This window comes from Schistocerca nitens, chromosome 6, assembly GCF_023898315.1.
Source record: "Schistocerca nitens isolate TAMUIC-IGC-003100 chromosome 6, iqSchNite1.1, whole genome shotgun sequence".
In the NCBI taxonomy this organism is placed as follows: Eukaryota; Metazoa; Arthropoda; class Insecta; order Orthoptera; family Acrididae; genus Schistocerca; species Schistocerca nitens.
Genome location: NC_064619.1, coordinates 709,549,277 through 709,573,273, shown reverse-complemented (window position 1 = coordinate 709,573,273; position 23,997 = coordinate 709,549,277). Strand labels below are relative to the sequence as shown.

General features: G+C 44.2%; 1 protein-coding gene across 1 annotated transcript in view; it reads right to left on the bottom strand.

The window, feature by feature from the left end:
- LOC126263582 (sodium channel protein 60E-like) overlaps positions 1 to 23,997 on the bottom strand; it is a 347,601-nt gene that overhangs the window by 204,387 nt on the left and 119,217 nt on the right. The window contains exons 8-9 of the mRNA XM_049960674.1: positions 22,672 to 22,878; positions 22,425 to 22,590 (exon numbers count right to left, since the gene is read on the bottom strand). Of these exons, the coding sequence (XP_049816631.1) occupies positions 22,425 to 22,590; positions 22,672 to 22,878 (373 nt within the window). The remainder of the gene's footprint in view (positions 1 to 22,424; positions 22,591 to 22,671; positions 22,879 to 23,997) is intronic.

Genomic DNA, 23,997 nt, shown 5'->3' with positions numbered 1-23,997 from the left:
GACCTTTCCTAAAGCCAAACCGACCATCATCAAACAGATCGTCAATTTTCTTTTCCATTCTTCTGTTTATTATTCTTATCGGCAACTTGGATCCATGAGCTGTTAAGCTGATTGTGCTATAATTCTCCCACTTGTCACCTCTTGCAGTCTTCGGAATTGTGTGGATGATATTTTTCCGAAAGTCAGATGTGTCGTCCTAACCGCCGTCTGCTTCACGTCTGCTGTGCCGCGAGCTACCTTAATTTTAGTATTAACTGTATTTTTCTTACTTGTCACTTCTTCCGTTTGTTTTTGCTTTTAGGAAGCTTTATTTGTCAAGTGCTATTAACAGTGTTCCATAGATTTCGTGTTTGTTTTGAATACAGTCAGAGAGAGTCCCTTTAGTCAACCATAGTGCCAGTAGTGCTAGTGTTTGTTTTCAATACAGTCCAGAGACAGGTAGTTCTATTTTCTTTGTTTTCTACAAGAAGTGGCTAGCAATCACAGTTTAGTCAATAGTCAGCCGCCTTTAGTGACTTAGCAGTCCAGTTAAAAGTTGATTAACTCTCTTCAGTAAATTGATTCCTTAGGATGGATAGGATGTGTGACTGCTGTGTACGGACGCAGGAGGAGCTGGCCACTGTTCGCGAACAGCTGAACGTGTTGATGGCCGCGGTCAGCCGTCTTCAGGCTGCTGCCTCGGAGTGTAGCGGCAGTGGGGAGTCTGGTGCGTCGCAAGGTACACCCCAGGTGTTACGTGCTTCACCCACTGTCCCTGCTGTCGAGACATCTTCGCGGGTACCGGGCGCGGTTGGGCCACCCTCTCCCCAAGGGGAAAGGCGGGTTCAGCGGCGTTCGCGGCGCACGAGGCGGAGGGTAAATGTGGAGGCTGGCCGTGTGGCATCGCCCGCTCTGCCTGTGAGTGGACATGTGGCTGCTCCTTCAGCAAGGTCCGAGCAGGCACACGGGGGGGGGGGGGGGGGAGGGGTTTATTAGTTATTGGGAGCTCCAACGTTAGGCGGGTGATGGAGCCCCTTAGGGAAATAGCGAAAAGGCGGGGAAGAAGACCAGTGTTCACTCTGTCTGCTTGCCGGGGGGTCTCATCCGAGATGTGAAGGAGGCCCTACCGGCGGCGATAGAGAGCACTGGGTGCACCCGACTGCAAATTGTTGCTCATGTCGGCACCAATGACTCCTGCCGTCTGGGTTCAGAGGTCATCCTCAGTTCGTACAGGCGGTTGGCGGAATTGGTGAAGGCGGAAAGCCTCGCTCGCGGGGTGGAATCAGAGCTAACTATTTGTAGTATCGTTCCCAGAACCGATCGCGGTCCTCTGGTTTGGAGCCGAGTGGAAGGCTTAAACCAGAGGCTCAGACGATTCTGCGGAGATCTGGGGTGCAAAATTCTTGACCTCCGCTATCGGGTGGAGAAATGTAGGGTCCCCCTGAATAGGTCAGGCGTGGACTACACGCCGGAAGCGGCTACAAGGGTAGCGGAGTACGTGTGGAGTGCACATGGGGGTTTTTTAGGTTAGAGAATTCCCTCCCTAGGCCCGACAAGACGCCTCCTGAGACGCGGCAAGGTAGGAGTAGGCAAAATGCAACAAGGAATAACAATATTAATGTGCTAATAGTAAACTGCAGGAGCGTCTATAGAAAGGTCCCAGAACTGCTCTCATTAATAAACGGTCACAACGCCCATATAGTACTAGGGACAGAAAGTTGGCTGAAACCAGACGTAAACAGTAATGAAATCCTAAACTCAGATTGGAATGTATACCGCAGAGACAGGCTGGACAGTGAAGGGGGAGGCGTGTTTATAGAGATAAGAAGTGCAATAGTATCGAAGGAAATTGACGGAGATCCGAAATGTGAAATGATTTGGAAGGTCACGGTTAAAGCAGGCTCAGACATGGTAATTGGATGTCTTTATAGGCCCCCTTGCTCAGCAGCTGTTGTGGCTGAGCACCTGAAGGATAATTTGGAAAGTATTTCGAGTAGATTTTCCCACCATGTTATAGTTCTGGGTGGAGATTTTAATTTGCCGGATATAGACTGGGAGACTCAAACGTTCATAACGGGTGGCAGGGACAAAGAATTCAGTGAAACTTTTTTTAAGTGCTTTATCTGAAAACTACCTTGAGCAGTTAAACAGAGAACCGACTAGTGGCGATAACATATTAGACCTCCTGGTGACAAACAGACCCGAACTATTTGAAACAGTTAACGCAGAACAGGGAATCAGCGATCATAAAGCGGTTACGGCATCGATGATTTCAGCCGTAAATATAAATATTAAAAAAGGTAGGAAGATTTTTCTGTTTAACAAAAGTGACAAAAAGCAGATTACAGAGTACCTGACGGCTCAACACAAAAGTTTTGTCTCAAGTACAGATAGTGTTGAGGATCAGTGGACAAAGTTCAAAACCATCGTACAATATGCGTTAGATGAGTATGTGCCAAGCAAGATCGTAAGAGATGGAAAAGAGCCACCGTGGTACAACAACCGAGTTAGAAAACTGCTGCGGAAGCAAAGGGAACTTCACAGCAAACATAAACATAGCCAAAGCCTTGCAGACAAACAAAAATTACGCGATGCGAAATGTAGTGTGAGGAGGGCTATGCGAGAGGCGTTCAATGAATTCCAAAGTAAAGTTCTATGTACTGACTTGGCAGAAAATCCTAAGAAATTTTGGTCTTATGTCAAAGCGGTAGGTGGATCAAAACAAAATGTCCAGACACTGTGTGACCAAAATGGTACTGAAACAGAGGATGACAGACTAAAGGCCGAAATACTAAATGTCTTTTTCCAAAGCTGTTTCACAGAGGAAGACTGCACTGTAGTTCCTTCTCTAGATTGTCGCACAGATGACAAAATGGTAGATATCGAAATAGACGACAGAGGGATAGAGAAACAATTAAAATCGCTCAAGAGAGGAAAGGCCGCTGGAGCTGATGGGATACCAGTTCGATTTTACACAGAGTACGCGAAGGAACTTGCCCCCCTTCTTGCAGCGGTGTACCGTAGGTCTCTAGAAGAGCGTAGCGTTCCAAAGGATTGGAAAAGGGCACAGGTCATCCCCGTTTTCAAGAAGGGACGTCGAACACATGTGCAGAAGTATAGACCTATATCTCTAACGTCGATCAGTTGTAGAATTTTGGAACACGTATTATGTTCGAGTATAATGACTCTCCTGGAGACTAGAAATCTACTCTGTAGGAATCAGCATGGGTTTCGAAAAAGACGGTCGTGTGAAACCCAGCTCGCGCTATTCGTCCACGAGACTCAGAGGGCCATAGACACGGGTTCACATGTAGATGCCGTGTTTCTTGACTTCCGCAAGGCGTTCGATACAGCTCCCCACAGTCGTTTAATGAACAAAGTAAGAGCATATGGACTATCAGACCAATTGTGTGATTGGATTGAGGTGTTCCTGGATAACAGAACGCAGCATGTCATTCTCAATGGAGAGATGTCTTCCGAAGTAAGAGTGATTTCAGGTGTGCCACAGGGGAGTGTCATGGGACCTATGCTGTTCACAATATACATAAATGACCTGGTGGATGACATCGGAAGTTCACTGAGGCTTTTTGCAGATGATGCTGTGGTTTATCGAGAGGTTGTAACAATGGAAAATTGTACTGAAATGCAGGAGGATCTGCAGCGAATTGACGCATGGTGCAGGGAATGGCAATTGAATCTCAATGTAGACAAGTGTAATGTGCTGCGAATACATAGAAAGATAGATCCCTTATCATTTACCTACAAAATAGCAGGTCAGCAAATGGAAGCAGTTAATTCCATAAATTATCTGGGAGTACGCATTAGGAGTGATTTAAAATGGAATGATCATATAAAGTTGATCGTCGATAAAGCAGATGCCAGACTGAGATTCATTGGAAGAATCCTAAGGAAATGCAATCCGAAAACAAAGGAAGTAGGTTACAGTACGCTTGTTCGCCCACTGCTTGAATACTGCTCAGCGGTGTGGGACCCGTACCAGGTAGGGTTGATAGAAGAGATAGAGAAGATCCAACCGAGAGCAGCGCGCTTCGTTACAGGATCATTTAGTAATCGCGAAAGCGTTACGGAGATGATAGATAAACTCCAGTGGAAGACTCTGCAGGAGAGACGCTCAGTAGCTCGGTACGGGTTTTTGTTAAAGTTTCGAGAACATACCTTCACCGAAGAGTCCAGCAGTATATTGCTCCCTCCTACGTATATCTCGCGAAGGGACCATGAGGATAAAATCAGAGAGACTAGAGCCCACACAGAAGCATACCGACAATCCTTCTTTCCACGAACAATACGAGACTGGAATAGAAGGGAGAACCGATAGAGGTACTCAGGGTACCCTCCGCCACACACCGTCAGGTGGCTTGCGGAGTATGGATGTAGATGTAGATGGTATGTCGCCAGACAATAAGTTAATGAAGCAAGTGCAGCCTAGTCCCCATCGACGCTAATCTCAGCGACAGAGAGGCAGCGCACCTGCAGGTTAAATGCGCCAGTAAAGCAATGTGCGAAGCTAAGGCACAAACACACCAGCAGGGTGGGTGTATGCTGCAGCGTCGGTGCCGGCACATCGCTGCTTGCTGAGATCACTGACCCTGCAGCTGAACTTTCACACCGCCAGCTGAACGCATTACTTACTGTGGTGCCAAGCGAAAACGATATTCTCTGCACCGTCCGACTACAGTAATAGTGGGTCGTTCGCGCCAAAAATGTGGTTATTGCCAAAAAGAAAGAAGAGGAGCCACTGGTCACCCTTTAAATACGGGATGTCCGTCCTCAATGCACCTGTTCTAACAACAGCTCAAAAATTTTCTAGTGCACTTTTCAGACATTAACGAACATCGCAAAAATTGTCGAGTTTATTTTAAACACTAACGGAGAAACAGGGCGAAACCCAGGCGTTTATTTATAGCTGGGCGCCACGCTCATACCACGCAGCGTCTGGCCTTTTGCTAACGTTTATGACGTCATACGTCCCGAATTGTGTGTCGTACAATGATATAATTTTGAAAAAAATTGGTTCAAATGGCTCTGAGCACTATGGGACTCAACATCTTAGGTCATAAGTCCCCTAGAACTTAGAACTACTTAAACCTAACTAACCTAAGGACATCACACACACCCATGCCCGAGGCAGGATTCGAACCTGCGACCGTAGCAGTCCCGCGGTTCCGGACTGCAGCGCCAGAACCGCACGGCCACCGCATATATAATTTTGAAAGCACGTTCAACGGCATATGTGGGTACTGTCTGCAAATTGTTTTGAGAATAGTGTTAGTAGCAACAAAGTAATAAATTTAAACGTCATGCATGATGCAGCAGTTTTTCGTGCATCTCACAGCCTACGACGTCGTATCTCTTGAATCCAGGCCAACGATGTATACAGGGCTGAGCGCACGTCTGTCGCACGTCAGCAATGTAGTGTTCGTGGCCAGCGATGAATACTTATCAAAGCCCTCTGCTCGCATCTTTGCGTGCGTGGTAGGCAAGCTTTTAGAACAGATCTTTGATAAAAGCTAGAGCGAAGGCCGTTGTTAACATGTCGATTCTCTTCGTTTAGTGCATTTTAGCCATAAAACGACGAAGTATATTTTGTGCGTTTCTACTACCTCAGTGATCATTGCAAAGTGCCAAGAATAAGAAATTCTACATAACACAAAGCATGCTGACTACAAAAACTGTAATAAGCGGTTTGAATCTTATAAAGAAGTTGTTGCACTATGGATGATGTAAAGCTTACCTATAAAAAGAAAGGATCTGGGAGGAGATGGAGATGTGAAAAGCCAAGTATGTTCAGAGTTTATATAATTGAAAAAATGCATTTATTTGTACTCTAAATAACCTAACGTAACCTTCATAAATGCCTCAATAGGTGATTTATTTACTGGTTCACATGTTTCTGGAATAATGGTACACTGCGGGATTCAAGTATTGTATTGTAAGCTGGAATAGCTTTCGCCCGTTGCTAAAAAACTTGACCTATCTATGAGACGATCTTTAGCAGAAATAGCGTTCATGATTCAAACACTCAAACATTGTACCAATTACGTATTTTTTGCATGATGCTTTGCCAGAATTTATTCTCAGATCAAGTACAAATATTTACATACGTATTTTATGCGATGTTTCGGAAAATCGGACAGCAGAAATCTGTCCGATTTCAATAAACTATGAATCACAATCGCAGGGCAAGAGAGACAGAAGAACACGTATACAAACACCGCATAAAATATCTATGTGAATATTTTCTTTTGACAGTGAGAATAAATTCTCGAAAAGCGTCGTATTAAGCATGAAAAAGTACATAACTAGTGCAGTGTTTCATTATTTAAATCATGAATGACATAGTTGCAGGCTTTTCAGAAACAGCGGTTATGATGAATGAAATTAAAAAATGGAATTTCTTAAATGAATATCGTGTATGCAAATACGAGGGGCCACTTTCATGATGGCAAATTGAAACGTTTGTTCGCCCATTCTCAAATAATTTTCGTTGTTGTTTATGTTCTCGCACTGTAGCTCACGAAGCTGGTTAACACGTGACCTTCTCTTCTCGCTATCCACGGTTTCATCCACTATCGTTTCCATTTCTCTTTCTTCTCAAGCAGTGCAACATATGCTGTTGTAAACTGTCCGGCATCCATTCCCAAACAACTGTGACGAAAAATTTTACGACCGTGTAACAGCGTCAATGGAGTAGTTTGGTCAAAGAAATTCGACGAAATCTTTGGCAAAGCATGCGTTTATGTGTCACACTGTGGTTTACACTACATAACTGACGTCACACAGACGTGCGCTTAGCACTGTATTTATCGTTGGCCACGTCCTGAACTGTGTGTCGCACAATGATATAATATTTTAGGTACATTCAGCGGCATACGTGGAGGCTGTCTGCGAAATTTATTGCAAATAGAGTTAGTAGTAAAGAAGGAATAAATTTAAACGTCTTGCGTTACGCTACAGTTTTTCACGCATTGTTTACGGCGTCACATTTCCTGAACTATGTGTCGTACAATGATATAATTTTGCATTTACATTCAGTGGTATGTGCGCATACTGTCTGTAAAAGTGTCGCTAATACAGGTAGTAGTAGTAGTAGTAAGGCAGTAATAAAGCATAACGTCATGCATCATGCAGTACTTTTACTGCATAAACAGTGAAAAAATAGTAAGCGATAAACTTTTTCCTTTTATCATTTTTAGGGGTTATCAGCGAGGAAAAAATTCGTAAAGGTTTCAAATTATGTGTAAAGTTTGCTGCAGTGCTCTCATTCTTAAATACAGGAGAAGTAAAGTCTGGGAATTCACGCGTCGCTGGCTACACATCTTTTCCACCCTTTGATAGGTAGATCGTTCTTAACCTTACAGCGATTGTCGCCTGACAGTATGGTGTGTGCGTACTAAGTCGTTGAAATCGGTCTGGTGGTTTGGGAGGAGATTTAATAATACTCCGTCAGTTTTTGTCCATGTTTACTTCATTTACGGCATCCGCCACATGACGATTTACACCGAAAAAAACGATAAACTTAGTGAAACGGAGGAACTAATATGAGAAAATTTTTACACGTTAAGTTATACAATAAGAAGGGCTGCGGTGATCTCTATGCCTCCGGTGCCAGATAGCTATTCGTTCGAAAACAGGTGAAATGAATGCCTGTTTAGAAACGTTATTTGTACTTCTCACTTTTAAAATTATCTCCTATGCTCACAACAAACACTGATGGTTTAATTTGTAGGATACGACGGAAGTGCACTCCGTCTGTCAAGGAGACTGCTTACTAAACACAGGTACAACAATTCTGAAATAATGCTCGACAAGATTATCAGCGGATCTTGACGTATACAAAAACGTATAACATGAATGATCACAGATTTATTTGATCCACGGACAGGCCTCACTGAAGTGCTCAAAACCTGAACTGCCAGGAAGTCTATCCCGCGAAAGCCTTTTTACCAAGTCCAACACAAATATTGTGGGATATATATGATTTATTTTCAAAGTTCTATTTTTTCCAAAGTATTATATGTATTAATATGATGGATGCATGAACAGAACCGTACAGTCACTGATTTGCAGTATGTCCACCAGCTGGCGTTACGGATGTAGTGCCTTGACGAAATGGCGCCACAGCAAGAAAAGAGTTTTTGTGTGTTGGAATAAGCGACATGTTTATCCGTTACCACAGTGCAGCGTGAATTCAGAAAAAATTCCACCTGCCGTAATGGCGCGTCAACGAGGTTCGTCGAAGCTTGAAGTTTTCTGTGTAATGTCACAGCCGAACCTGTATGGGCCGTTTTTCTGCTGTGAGAAGACTGTGACAGGCACCTCTTACCTTGCTATGTTGCAGTTTTGATTGTTTCCACAGGTGACTGCAGATTCCGAGAATTTCATCTTGCAACAGGATGGGGCCGCCTCTCATTGGAGTACAGATGATCTTCGCTATCTAAACGACGAACTACCGCGTCGCTGGACTGGGTACAGTTGTTCAGATGGTGTGACTGTTTCGTTGCCCCCACCCCCCTCCCCCGCCAGCCTCATCCCCACCCCCCTCTCACAGGTCTCCCGACCTAGCCTTGTGACTTTTTTATTTGGGGGTACATTAACGACCATGTTGACGTACTCCCCGTGCCAAGAACACTGGAGCATCTAACAGGAACGCATCACTGCTGCTGCCGTGACCATTGACATGCAGTATGGAACGGACTACCGCTGGGATGTGTGTCGTGGTGACCAGAGGGGGACTCAGAACATCTGTAGAGTGAGTTTATGGTCTATTCATGTACCAATCACGTTAGTACATGTAATACTTTGGAAAACAGAGCTTTGAAAACGAAAGAATGATTAATAGCAGTCCTGTACAAGAGCCGCCTACGCCTCCTTCCTGTAGGGATCGACGAGACAAAATTAGATTGAATATAAAGGCATTTAAGCGATCACTATTCTCGCGCTCCACACGCAAACTGAATGGGAAACAATAGTATGTCGTCCGATGAAGAGCATCCTCTGTCATGTACTTCACACTGGTTTTGCAAGGTATGAATCTAGATGTAGGTGCGTGTTGCAAAAGAAACTCATAAACGAGAAGTACTCTATATAACAGCATGGCTAGTAACTATGAAGCCAATCACATATCAAATTCCATGACGACCGGCGGTGATCACTGCTCGAAACACAAACCAGCCTGATATCTCCGCCTGTCTTGATTTGGAGCAAGCAGTGAAGCTGAAGGGAAAATGTGCCGGTAACATTCTGCTCAGAATCGACGGCAAACCTACGCCAATAACAATAGTTTAGGAATATATTCCGATGTCACAAGCAGAGTACGAGAAGATAAAGTATATGTAATATTCCAGAATGAGATTTTCACTCTGCAGCGGAGTGTGCGCTGATATGAAAATTCCTGGCAGATTAAAACTGTGTGCCCGACCGAGACTCGAACTCGGGACCGAGTTCGAGTCTCGGTCGGGCACACAGTTTTAATCTGCCAGGAAGTTTTTTATAGGTAATATTGATCAGGTAAATGTGTAAGTAAAAGGAGGTGATAATTTAACAGTTATGGGGGAAGACTTGTCCGATTTGACTGAGGAAGAAATAGGAGTCGATAGGGAAGAGATAGAGTGTCCAATACTAGAATCAGAATTTAAAGAGCTCTGGAAGACTTAAGATCAAATAAGGCAGAAGGTATCGGCAACATTCCGTCTGAATTTCTCAAATTTTGGGGGGAAATGGCAACAAAGTGACTATTCACGTTGGTGTGTAGTATATATGAGGCTCGCAATATACCATCAGACTTTCGGAAAAATATCATCCACACATTTCCGAAGACTGCAAGAGCTGACAATCAGCTTAACAGCTAATTCGTCCAAGTTGCAGACAAGAATAGTATACAGAAGAATAGAAAAGACAACGGAGAATCTGTTATATGACGATCAGTTTGGCTTTAGGAAAGGTGAAAGGCACTAGAGACATTTCTGACGTTGCGGTTGATAATGGAAGCAAGAGAAAGGAGAAATCAAGACACTTTCATAGGATTTGTCGACCTGGAAAGAGTGTTCGACAATGTAAAATGGTGCAAGATATTCGAAATTTTGAGAAAAGTAGGGAGAGACGGTTCATATACAACATGTACAAGAGCCGAGAGGGAATAATAGGAGCGGAAAACCAAGACAAGAACGAAGTGCTCTGATTAAAAGGCGTGCAAGTTAGGGATGTAGTCTTTCGCCATTACTGTTCAATCTATACAATGAAGAAGCAATGACGGAAATAAAAGAATGGAATTAAAATTCAATGCGAAAGGATATCAATGATAATATTGCTTATGAAATTCGCTTATGAAATTGCTATTCTCACTGAAAGTGAAGAAGAATTACAGGACGAGCTGAATGGAATGAACTGTCTAATGAGTAAAGAATATTGAATGAGAGTAAATCGAAGAAAGACAAAAGTAATTAGAAGTAGCAGAAATGAGAACAGCGAGAAATTTATCATCATAACTGGCGATATGAAGTAGATGAATTTAAGGAATCTTGCCACCTAGGCAAGAAAATAACCCATGGCCGACGGAGCAAGCAGGACATCAAAAGCAGACTAGCGCTGGCAAAAAGGACTTTCCTGGCCAAGACAAGTCTACTAGTACCAAATATAGGTCTGAATTCAAGGAAGAAATTTCTGAGAATGTACGTTTGGAACACAGCATTTTGTGGTAGTGAAGCATGGACTGTTGGAAAACTGGAAGAGAAGAGAATCGAAGTATTCCAGATGTGGTGCTACAGACAAATGCTGAAAATGAGGTGGACTGACAAGGAACGGAATGAGGTGGTTCTGCGCAAAATCGGAGAGGAAAGTGATGTATGGAAAACACTGACAACAAGAATGGAAAGATCATAGGACGTCTATTAAGATATCAGGGAATAACTAGAGGGACTGTAGAGGGTAAAAATTGAAGAGGAAGACAGAGGTTGGAATACATCCAGCAAGTAATTGAGGACATCGGTTGCAAGTGCTACTCTGACATGAAGAGGTTGGCACAGGAGAGGAATTCGTGGCGGGCTGCATCAAACCAATCAGAAGAATGATGACTCAAAAAAAAATGTAGGGGAAGAAACAGACTGAATTTTGCAATAAATTACAGCTAGTCTTCTTCATCTCTCCAAGTATTGAGACTCTTGGCCTGTTATGATCTAGAAGTTCTGATGTCATCTGGTCACTGGTCGACCTAGCGATCTTATATCGTCGGAGTGGCACTGTAGCATGGATTTTGCGATCCTGTTTGAGCTCATTCATTGTAGATGTTTCACCAATTATTTTGGTAGTTTTGTCTATAATTGTCATGGGCTCAATTTTAAGTTCCTTCAACAAATCTTCATTGCTTTTGTGATCTCATTTGGTGTTCGTTTCAGCTAGTAATAGCAAATCGACTGTTGAAAAATTACAAGAGGAGGAGATACGTTTGGAAAATGCTCGGAGACGAGGGAAGATTCCAGCTGGATTGCATGATGGTGAGACAGAGATTCCGAAATTAGATATTGCAAGGCGTACCCAGAAACAGATACAGACTCGGATCGCAGGTTAGGTAATGACGAAGAGGAGTCTGAAGTTTAAGAGACTCATTCGGAAGAATCAGTGTGCAAAAAGGTGGGACGTTGACGTAATGGGAAATGATGAGGCGCGTTTGAAAGTGTATAGATATTGCGATAATAAATAGCACAGTAGGCAGTTCAGTTGAAGAAATGGACATCTCTAAAAAGGGCAATCACAGAAATTGGACATAAAAACATAGGTACCAGGAATGTAACTGTGAAGAAACTTAGAATAACAGAAGAAATACTTCAGTTGATCGAAGAAAGAAGGAAGTACAAACATGTTCAGGGAATTTCAGGAATACAGAAATACAAGTCTCTTACAAATGAAATAAATAGGAAGTGCAAGGAAGCTAAGGTGAAATGTCAGCAGGAAAAAATGTGAAAAATCGAAAAACAAATAGTTGTGGGAGCACTGATTCATCATACGAAAAAGTCAAAATAAAGATCGCCGAAAAAACAACATTAAGAGTGCAATGGGAATTCCATTGTTAAGCGCGGAGGAAAGACCGATAGATGGAAAGAGTATGTTCAAGGGCTTTACGAGGGGGTAGACTTGTTTGATGACGTGGTTAAAGAAGAAATGGGAGTTGATATGGAAGACAAAGGGAATCCGGTAGTCTATTAGAGTCAGAGTTTAAAGAACTTTGGAAGAGTTGCGATTAAATAACGCAGAAGGGATACAAAACATTCGTTTGGAATTTTTGAAATCATTGGGGAAAATGGCAACCAAAGGGCCGTTCAAGTTGGTGTGTCAGAATTCATGATACTGGAGAAATACCATCAGATTTTTGAAAAAAAACTGATATCCTCACAATGCAGAAGATGGAAAAACTATCGACGATCGAAATTGGTGCTAGATGTCAAAATTCTGAGGAAAATATGAGTAAGCTGTAGGGAAAGACATACCTTTGATTGTGGCACCGTACACAATCATTAACCCGGTTCCAGGAAGGTAGGGTGCCCTTCCCTATTCATCCACTGGGGTAATTCCAGCCTGGCGCGTCCACGTCGCGGGGGTGAGCATCCTACAATTCACTAGGCCAGGGTGCTAGGATGGCTGAGTTCAGGCAGGGACCCGAGCCCGTGGGGTATGACACGGAACCCATGCCCAGGGTTACGGGTGAAGACCTTAATGGCAGCGACGGCGGAGAAGGAAGACTTCGGAATGGCGTAACTGGCAGATGAGGCAACCCTCCTTTCTGGGGATTAAATGAGAAGGGAACCACTGCCTTGTGGTGGAGGAGAAACTCCAAAGGCTAAGGGACACAACCCCAACAGAAAATCCTTTGTTGCGTTAGGCCTAGCAAGCCGGTAGGAAAGTCTTCATTTATTGCTTTCAAAACACAGACGAGCCTCGGAACGAACCACTCAGGATTTGACCCCACTGCTTCTTCAAGTACTGGTGCGAATGATGGGAGACCTGATGATATTCATCAGTACAAGAAGATGAAACCAACTGGACTAAAAAATAACCTAAATATTGGCAGCCGGCCGGTGTGGCCGTGCGGTTCTAGGCGCTTCAGTCTGGAACCGCGTGACCGCTACGTTCGCAGGTTCGAATCCTGCCTCGGGCATGGATGTGTGTGATGTCCTTAGGTTAGTTAGGTTTAAGTAGTTCTAAGTTCTAGGGGACTGATGACCACAGATGTTAAGTCCCATAGTTCTCAGAGCCATTTGAACCATTTTTAAATATTGGCACCCTTAATATACAGGGTGTTTCAAAAATGACCGGTATATTTGAAACGGCAATAAAAACTAAACGAGCAGCGATAGAAATACACCGTTTGTTGCAATATGCTTGGGACAACAGTACATTTTCAGGCAGACAAACTTTCGAAATTACAGTAGTTACAATTTTCAACAACAGATGGCGCTGCGGTCTGGGAAACTCTATAGTACGATATTTTCCACATATCCACCATGCGTAGCAATAATATGGCGTAGTCTCTGAATGAAATTACCCGAAACCTATGACAACGTGTCTGGCGGAATGGCTTCACATGCAGATGAGATGTATTGCTTCAGCTGTTCAGTTGTTTCTGGATTCTGGCGGTACACCTGGTCTTTCAAGTGTCCCCACAGAAAGAAGTCACAGGGGTTCATGTCTGGCGAATAGGGAGGCCAATCCACGCCGCCTCCTGTATGTTTCGGATAGCCCAAAGCAATCACACGATCATCGAAATATTCATTCAGGAAATTAAAGACGTCGGCCGTGCGATGTGGCCGGGCACCATCTTGCATAAACCACGAGGTGTTCGCAGTGTCGTCTAAGGCAGTTTGTACCGCCACAAATTCGCGAAGAATGTCCAGATAGCGTGATGCAGTAATCGTTTCGGATCTGAAAAATGGGCCAATGATTCCTTTGGAAGACATGGCGGCCCAGACCAGTACTTTTTGAGGATGCAGGGACGATGGGACTGCAACATGGGGCTTTTCGGTTCCCCATATGCGCCAGTTCTGTTTATTGACGAAGCCGTCCAGGTAAAAATAAGCTTCGTCAGTAAACCAAATGCTGCCCACATGCATATCGCCGTCATCAATCCTGTGCACTATATCGTTAGCGAATGTCTCTCGTGCAGCAATGGTAGTGGCGCTGAGGGGTTGCCGCGTTTGAATTTTGTATGGATAGAGGTGTAAACTCTGGCGCATGAGACGATACGTGGACGTTGGCGTCATTTGGACCGCAGCTGCAACACGGCGAACGGAAACCCGAGGCCGCTGTTGGATCACCTGCTGCACTAGCTGCGCGTTGCCCTCTGTGGTTGCCGTACGCGGTCGTCCTACCTTTCCAGCACGTTCATCCGTCACGTTCCCAGTCCATTGAAATTTTTCAAACAGATCCTTTATTGTATCGCTTTTCGGTCCTTTGGTTACATTAAACCTCCGTTGAAAACTCCGTCTTGTTGCAACAACACTGTGTTCTAGGCGGTGGAATTCCAACACCAGAAAAATCCTCTGTTCTACGGAATAAACCATGTTGTCTACAGCACACTTGCACGTTGTGAACAGCACACGCTTACAGCAGAAAGACGACGTACAGAATGGCGCACCCACAGACTGCGTTGTGTTCTATATCTTTCACATCACTTGCAGCGCCATCTGTTGTTGAAAATTGTAACTACTGTAATTTCGAAAGTTTGTCCGCCTGAAAATGTACTGTTGTCCCAAGCATATTGCAACAAACGGTGTATTTCTATCGCTGCTCGTTTAGTTTTTATTGCCGTTTCAAATATACCGGTCATTTTTGAAACACCCTGTATTAACCCTCAATGGAAAAATGGAATAAATGACAGATGTACTAACAGAGAGGAAGTTAGATATATTGGGATTAAGCGAAACAAAGTGGAAGGGTAAAGGTGAGAAGAATTTGAGAGGAGGAGGGAAACTGTACTGGAGTGGGAATAACAGGCCTGGAAGAAATGGTGTGGCAGTGATGGTGAATAAAAACGTACAAAGCTGTATTAAAGTGTGAGATATATATCAGACAGGATCATAATCTTAAACCTGAGATTCCAAAAAGAAACACTAAAAGTAATCCAGATTTATGCACCTCAAGTGGGATGTAGCGAAGAAGAGAAGATGGACTTTGAAAATGTGTTCGAAAACCATATAGAGAGTGCTAATATAGTGATGGGAGATTTTAATGCACAGGTAGGCAAAGACAGAAAGGGATTTGAGCAAGTATTGGGATGTTTTGGATATGGAGGCAGAAATGAAGAAGGGGAAAGACTCCTGGATTTGTGCCAGAGGAATGGAATGAAAATAGCAAACAGCTGGTTTATGAAGAGAGAAAGTCATGTTATCACTAGATACAGTTGGGATGGAAGAACTAGGAGTGCAATTGATTATATTCTAGTAGACAGGGAATGGGGAGAGAAAGTAACAAATGTGAAGGTAATTCCAAGTGTGAGTGCAGATGGAGACCATGGATTACTGGTGGGACAAGGGAAAATGAATCAATTTGTGAAAAACAGAAAACAGAAGAAAGTGATGAGGATACGGGATTGGAGACTGAAGGAGAGTGAATGTGCTGAGAATTACAGAGAATTAATCACACAAAAATTTCCAAAAGAAGTTTTCTGCGATGTAGAAAAAGAAGCAGCATAAAAAGTATGTGGTAGAACATCTGGAAAGGAAAAAGTAAGACAGACAAGTTCGTGGGATTATACCACAATCCAAGCAGTTAGAAGAAAAAATGGAGCATGGAGAAAGTGGTGGAAGACTAAAAATGACGAAGACCATAAAAGTTATACAGAGGAAAAGAAGAAGTGCAAAGAAATAGTGGAAACAGCAAAGAAATAGGCATGGGGAGAGTTTACAAAAAAACTTGAAGAAGATGTGAAGAGCAATAAGAAAATGTTCTATAAAATGATGAAAAATAAAAAGAAGGCTTATGAAGTACCAGTAAAGATGGAAACAGAAGACGGTACCGTGATTGAAGATCCAGGGAATATAAAAGATCTCTGGAAAGAACATTTTAAGAAGCTGTTAAACGCTGAGGAGCAGGTATACGAGGAAACAACAAATAATGGAGAAATCGAGAGAAGATGGGAAGCACAATTAGGACAAATTACACGGGAAGAAATGGAGAAAGCTGTGAAGAAGATGAATGGGGGGGAGGGGGAGCCCCAGGACCTGATGAAGTATCAGTGAACATGATAAGAGCAGCAGGTCCAGTGGGAATGCAGTGGCTGTATAGAGTAATATCAAGTGTGTGGAGAAATTGTACAATACCTGACGATTGGAGAACAGGAGACATTGTTCCCATCTTCAGGAAAGGCAATAAAAGACTTTGAAAAAACTACAGAGGAATAACCCTTATGAGTCATACAGCCAAGATTTTTTAAAGAATTTTACTAAATCGAATAAGTGAAAAGATAGAAAAGGAGCTGAGTGAACAGCATGGGTTTAGGAAAGGAAGAAGCACGATCGACCTGATATTTTCCATCCGTCAACTGATGGAAAAAAGTTGGGAGTACAACAAAAGGGTGATAATGGTTTTTATAGACATAGAAAAGGCATATGACTCAGTTACAGGGAAAGACTCTGGAAGAAATGAAGAAGATAGATATAGAAGATGGATAGATTAATGTAATAAAGACAATGTACAGAGGACACAAATGTAGAATTAGAACACCATTGGGGAACTCTGAATACTTCGAAATAAGACAAGGGCTTAAGCAAGGAAGTATTCTATCACCTGCACTTTTTAGTGTTGTGATGGAGGGAATGAGTAGGGCAGTTAAAGATATAGTAAAAGAAAAAGACAAAAAGATGATTTTTGCAGATGATATGGTAATATGGGGTGATAAAGAGGTAGTTACAGCTTGATGCATGGAAGTAAATAATGAAAAGGTATGGATTAAAAATAAATAAAGATAAGAGTGAAGTAATGGTATTTGGAAGAGAGAAAGGGATCAACGGAAATATTACCTTGAATGGAGAACCCCACAAAGTGGTAGGAAGTTTCACTTATTTAGGGATTGAAATATCTAGGGATGGAAGAATAACTAACGAAATTAATAGGAGGCTACAGAAGGGAGGCAATTTCTACCAAACAATAAAACACCTGGTTTGGAATAAGAAAGTTTCAGAAAAAGTAGAACTCCTTATGTAGAGTCTATAAGAATTATTACTTCCCTATTATCACCTATGGTGGAGAAACATGGACAATGGCAGAAAGAGACTGGAGCAGATTGCAAGCAGGGGAAATGAAATTTCTCAGAGCAGTTAAGGGAAAAACAAAAGTGGACAGAGTAAGGAATGTAGAGATTAGAAAGGACTTTAAACAAGAAAGTATGAGAGAAGAAATTGAAAAAAAAAGGATTAAGATGGTATGGGCACGTTAAGAGGATGCATGGGAAAAGACTCCCCAAAATTATGGAAGAACAAAGATGGATGGGAAAAGATCTAGGGGGCGCCCAAGAACACGGTGGAAAATGGGAGTGAGAATATCTGTAGAAAGGAGAGGTGTGACCTGGCAGCAAGTGGAGGAAGAAAAGTGGTGGGAGGACCGAGCCAAATGGAGAGGACTCGTCAGCACCCAGACCCGGCAGTAGCTGGAGCGGGATTCGGATATAGATAATAGGGAAACACATATATACAAGAATTAAGGGGGAACTATAAGATTAGGAGCCCAAGAACGAAGTGTTCGGGTTAAAATTGGTGTACTGTTCAATCTATACATTGCAGAAGCAATGGCGGAAATAAAAGAAAGGTTCAAGAGTGGAATTAAAATTCAGGTTGAAACGATATCAATGATAAGATTCTCTGATGGCATTGCTTTTCTGAGTGAAAGTGAAGAAGAGTTACAGGACGTGCTGTATGGAATGAAACGTCTAAGGATTACAGAATATGGTCTGAGAATAACAGAAGAAAGACGAAAGTAATGAGCAGTAATAGAAATGAGCATAGCGAAAAACTTAATATTAAAATTAAGGAATCTGACACCTTGGAAGCAAAATAGCACACGACGGACGGTCGTCACAGGTACAGGCAAAGTGGATAATTACTAGCCAAGACAGGACTGCTGGTAGCAAAAATCGGCTTTAATCTGGGGACGAAATTTCTGAGAATGTACGTTTGGAGCACAGCATTGAATGGCAGTGAATCCCGGAGTCTGGGAAAGCTTTTGAGGTGTTTTGCTGTGGAAGGATGTTAAAAATTAAGTAGACCTATAAGATAATGAACGAATGAGGCTACCCGCAGAATCGGCGAAGGAAGAAATATATGGGAAACACAGACAAGAAAAAAGGAAAGATGATAGGACATGTCTTAAGATACCAAAGAATAACGTCCGACAGAGATTGGAATTCACCCAATAAATAATTGAATATGTAGAACTCAAATGCGTCTCTGAGATGCAGAGGTTGGCATAAGAAAAGAATTAGTCGATAAAAAAGGACTAATTGGGCTTGTTTCATCATCACCGGGTCATGCCGGCGATGCGGATGAATAGGAAAAGCAAATCCTTAATGTTCGGGTACATCATTTGTAGTGTTCTGCTTGAGACTGTCACGTCTTTTAAATATCCTGGCGTAACATTGCAAAGCGATGTGAACTGGATCAAGCCTATGAGGATTGTGGTAGGTTTTATTGGGAGAATTTTGAGAAACTGTGGTTCATCTGCAAAGGAGACCGCATATAGGACGCAAGTGTGACCTAGACTTGAGTTTTGCTCGAATGTTTGGGGTCTGCATCAGGTCGGATTAAAGTAGGACATCGGGGCAATTCAGAGGTGGGAAGATAGATCTGTTACCGGTAGCTTCGAACAACACGCTAGTATTACGGAGATGCTCCGGGAATTGAAATAGGAATCTCTCGCGGGAAGGCGACGTTCTTTTCGAAGGAGTCTATTGAGAAAATTTTGGGAACCGGCATCTGAAGCTGGCTGCAGAACAATTCTACTGCCATCAGTATACATTTCGCGCAAGGATCACGAAGATAAGAGAAATTAGGGCTCATACGGAGGCATAAAAAATGGTTCAAATGGCTCTGAGCACTATGGGACTCAACTGCTGTGGTTATCAGTCCCCTAGAACTTAGAACTACTTAAACCTAACTAACCTAAGGACATCACACACATCCACGCCCGAGGCAGGATTCGAACCTGCGACCGTAGCAGTCGCACGGTTCCGGACTGCGCGCCTAGAACCGCGAGACCACCGCGGCCGGCCACGGAGGCATACAGATATTCATTTCTCCCTCCATTGTTTACAAGGGAACAGGAAAAGAAATAACGAGTAGTGGTACCGAGTACCCTCCATCGGGCATCGTATGGTGGCTGGCGGAGTATGTACGAGGCTTATTCCAAAACGAAGGTAAGTTTGGTTATAAAAAAATAAGGTCACGAGAAAAGGTTTTTACTGACAGTATTATTTTGCTACATATCTTCTTCACTTTTCCACATAATCGCCGTTCACATCTATACACTTTGTGTAACACTGCACCAGATTCTTTAACCCCTCCGCATAGAAATCTGTCGCCTGGGAACTGAGCCAGTTGGTAATGCCAGTATCAAGTTTATCGTCGTTTTGAAATCGTCGTCCGTTCAGTCACTTTTTCAAACGCAAGGACAGGAAATAGTTGCCTGGTGCTCAAAAACTTAGAACTACTTAAACCTAATTAACCTAAGGACATCGCACACACCCATGCCCGAAGCAGGATTCGAACCTACGACCGTAGCAGTCGCGCGGTTCCGGACTGAATGGCCTAGAACCGTTCGGCTCGCCTGGTACAAGGTCGGGACTGTACAGAGGGTGATCAAAAAGTTCCCAACGAAAATCTTGAATCTGTTCCTTTTTGGCAGCGGTATTAGGGTGTGCGTTGTCGTGAAGGAGGATTGAGCCAGACGACAGTTCCCATGCGCCATCTATTTTGTATCGCACGTCTCATTTTGGTTAACACAAGTCAGCTCTAATTGTTGACGCGCGGTCCATGAAATCAATCAGAAGGACGTCCTTTTTGTCTAAAAAATTGGTAGCCATCATTTCTTGATTCGGGAACGGAGATTGCTTAAACGTTTTTTGTTTGAATGAACTTGAATGGCGCCACTGCATTGGCTGTTGTCTCGAATCTGCATTGGTGTGCGATATCCACGTCTTGTCGCCCGTACCTGTGTGAGAACACAAATCATCTCCATTTTGTATAGCGCTCCAAGTACTGCAGTGCACTACGCATTCTTTGCTCTTTGTGCTGATCAGTGAGCAATTTTGGAAACCACCTCGCACACAGTTTGTGATATCCAAGCTGACAATCTCGTAAATTGAGGTTCGAGCAACATTTTGGAATTCATGCCAGACCACCAATCGTCAATTGCTCATCATTTCGAAGTTTTTGGTTCACTTTATCAACGAAGTTGTCGGTCCGAATACTGAGCATGATATTACGCTGTTCGTCGTGAACATTCGTGCGGCTATTTTGAAATTCTCTACTCCATTTTCGAACATGTTTGCCACTCATTGTTTCAGGTTCATGCACTAGGAATAACTCACGATGGGTTTCAACAGCTGCAGATCCTGTTGTCAGCAAATATCTAATCATACCGTGCACTTCCCAGCTGGCAAGATCTACAATTGTCTCGGCCATTGCGTCCCGCTCTCACCAACTGGCAAACAGCTACTGAATGAAACCAGCACTACAGTAGTTTCCTAGAGTTGGTAAACGGTGCTGCATGCGTGAAACTTCATTCAGGCCTATCGGCAGTTCATAACATTGGCCACCGACCGTCGTCCTGTAACAAGCCTCTTAAATAGATGTAAATGTGCAAGCAGCGAGGCTGCAGCATAAGCTCATAAAAATAATCGAATGAGACTTTACTTGACAGGGCGTACTTACACTACTGGCCATTAAAATTGCTACACCAAGAAGAAACGCAGATGATAAACGGGTATTCATTAAATAAATATATTATACTAGAGCTGACATGTGATTACATTTTCACGCAGTTTGGGTGCATAGATCCTGAGAAATCAGTACCCAGAACAACCACCTCTGGCCGTAATAACGGCCTTGATACGCCTGGGCATTGAGTCAAACAGAGCTTGGATGGCGTGTACAGGTACAGCTGCCCATGCACTTTAACGCGATACCACAGTTCATCAAGAATAGTGACTGGCGTATTGTGACGAGCCAGTTGCTCGGCCACCATTGACCAGACGTTTTCAATTGGTGAGAGATCTGGAGAATGTGCTGGCCAGAGGAGCAGTCGAACATTTTCTGTATCCAGAAAGGCCCGTACAGAACGTGCAACATGCGGTCGTGCATTATCCTGCTGAAATGTAGGGTTTCGCAGGGATCGAATGAAGGGTAGAGCCAAGGGTCGTAACACATCTGAGATGTAACGTCTACTGTTCAAAGTGCCGTCAGTGCGAACAAGAGGTGACCGAGACGTGTAACCAATGGCACCCCATACCATCAAGCCTGGTGATACGCCAGTATGGCGATGACGAATACAAGCTTCCAATGTGCGCTCACCGCAATGTAGCCAAACACGAATGCGAACATCATGATGCTGTAAACAGAACCTGGATTCATCCGAAAAAAATGACATTTTGCCATTCGTGCACCCAGGTTCGTCGTTGAGTACACCATCGCAGGCGCTCCTGTCTGTGATGCAGCGTCAAGGGTAACCGCAGCCATGGTCTCCGAGCTGATAGTCCATGCTGCTGCAAACGTCGTCGAACTGTTCGTGCAGGTGGTTGTTGTCTTCCAAACGTCTATCTGTTGACTCAGGGATCGGGACGTGGCTGTACGATCCGTTACAGCCATGCGGATAAGATGCCTGTCATCTCGACTGCTAGTAACACGAGGCCGTGGGGGTCCAGCACGGCGTCCCGTATTACCCTCCTGAACCCACCGATTCCATATTCTGCTAACAGTCATCGGATCTCGACCAACGCGAGCAGCAATGTCGCGATACGATAAACCGCAATCGCGTTAGTCTAGAATCCGACCTTTATCAAAGTCGGAAACGTGATGGTACGCATTTCTCCTCCTTACACGAGGCATCACAACAACGTTTAACCTGGCAACGCCGGTCAACTGTTGTTTGTGTATGAGAAATCGGTTGGAAACTTTCCTCATGTCAGCACGTTGTAGGTGTCGCCACCGGCGCCAACCTTGTGTGAATGCTCTGAAAAACTAATCATTTGCATTTCACAGCATCTTCTTCCTGTCGGTTAAATTTCGCGTCTGTAGCACAGCATCTTCGTGGTGTAGCAATTTTAATGGCCAGTAGTGCACAATCCGCGTGAAGGAGAATCCAATGAGATAACAACAGACATAGCGTTTTTTATTTAACAATGAACAGAGTAGCTAGAGCGTCAGGAGTGTATGAGGGAATGTACGTACCGAGGGTGTTTCCGGAGCGCGGGGTGTCGGCGGGACGGACGGGCTCCGGGCTGGTGACGGGCGGGCTGAGGTGTGGGGCGGCCGCCTCCTTCTGTGGGGCGGCGGGGGGCGGCGGGCGCTGATCGCGGCGCGGGCTGGGGGTGGCCGACCTGCTGCGGCCGCGCGCCTGCCCCCCGCTGCCACCGCCGTTGGACGCGCCCCCGGAGCCGCCCCCGCCGTTGCCGTCGCCGCCGCCCCCGTCCGTGCTGCTGTCGCCGCCCCCGCCACCGCCCCCGGACCTCGTGCCCCGTTTCCTCCGGCGCGTCTTCTTGCGGCCGTACGACGCCAGCAGCACGCCCTTGCGGGAGTCGATGCGCTTCGTCTTGTGCTTCTCCAGCTGCTTCACGTTGATTTTGGTTGGGTCGAAGCTGAACGTCGAGTCGTCCCTGTGATCCGTCAAGTCTTTTCGCCTCTCCTAGAGAAGCGCGAAAATTCGGTAGATTAGTTTCTGTCAGTTGCATACATACCCACGATAGCAACGACCTCCTCGTGAAGTTTCAATCTCCAGTATATATACTAAGATGGTATCTATTCTTTCGGACATGTCCGAAAGAACAGATACCATCGGTGACCAAGCAGCTCGTTAGAATGAAATTACAATGAAATGAACACCCTTAGCTGCTTACAGGCGTTGACATACGTCAACGGGGACATATGAAAACGTGTGCCCCGGCCGGGACTCGAACCCGGGATCGGACATGTCCGAAAGAACAGATACCATCTCAGTATATATATAGTTAAAGCTCACTGGCGACTTGACCATCTTCTTCTTCTGTGCGAATGCACAAACAGTGCCCGAACTCTTACGGGAATCGGCAACGCGCCACGTGTAATGAGTATAATGGGCGGGGGTACTACGAATGTAATGCGGGACAATATGATGAGAATGTGGGTTTCGTAGGAGGCGTGCCAGAGATAAAGCCCTGCAGTCGCGCTATCCTCTGTGTCCTCGGTGGCTCAGATGGGAGCCGGCACGGTAGCTCAGCGTGTTCGGTCAGAGGGTTAGCAGCCCTCTGTAATAAAAAAAACTGAGTTAATGGATAAACGACGAACTGAAACGGGTGTCTTGCGACGTCCGCCCCGAGCAGATGCAACGAACTAAACCGAACAAAATAAGATTTAAAAAAGATGGATAGAGCGTCTGCCATGTAAGCAGGAGATCCCGGGTTCGAGTCCCGGCCGGGGCACACATTTTCATCTGACCCCGTTGACGTATGTCAACGCCTGTAAGTAGCTAGGGGTGTTCATTACATTGTAATTTCAATCTCTAGCTTTCTCCTCAGAGTGTAAAATATTTTTTTGTCGTCCACCCACCCAGGGAGAAATGACCATCGTAACAAATTAAGAGAAATGAGAGCTCACAACGAAATATGTAAGAGTTCGTTTTTCGGCGCGCTGTTCGAGAGTGGAACGGTAGAGAAGTAGCTGTAAGACGGTTCGATGAGCCCTCTGCCAAGCGGTTAATTGTAAATTCCAGAATAATCGTGTAGCTGTAGATGTACACTCCTGGAAATGGAAAAAAGAACACAATGAA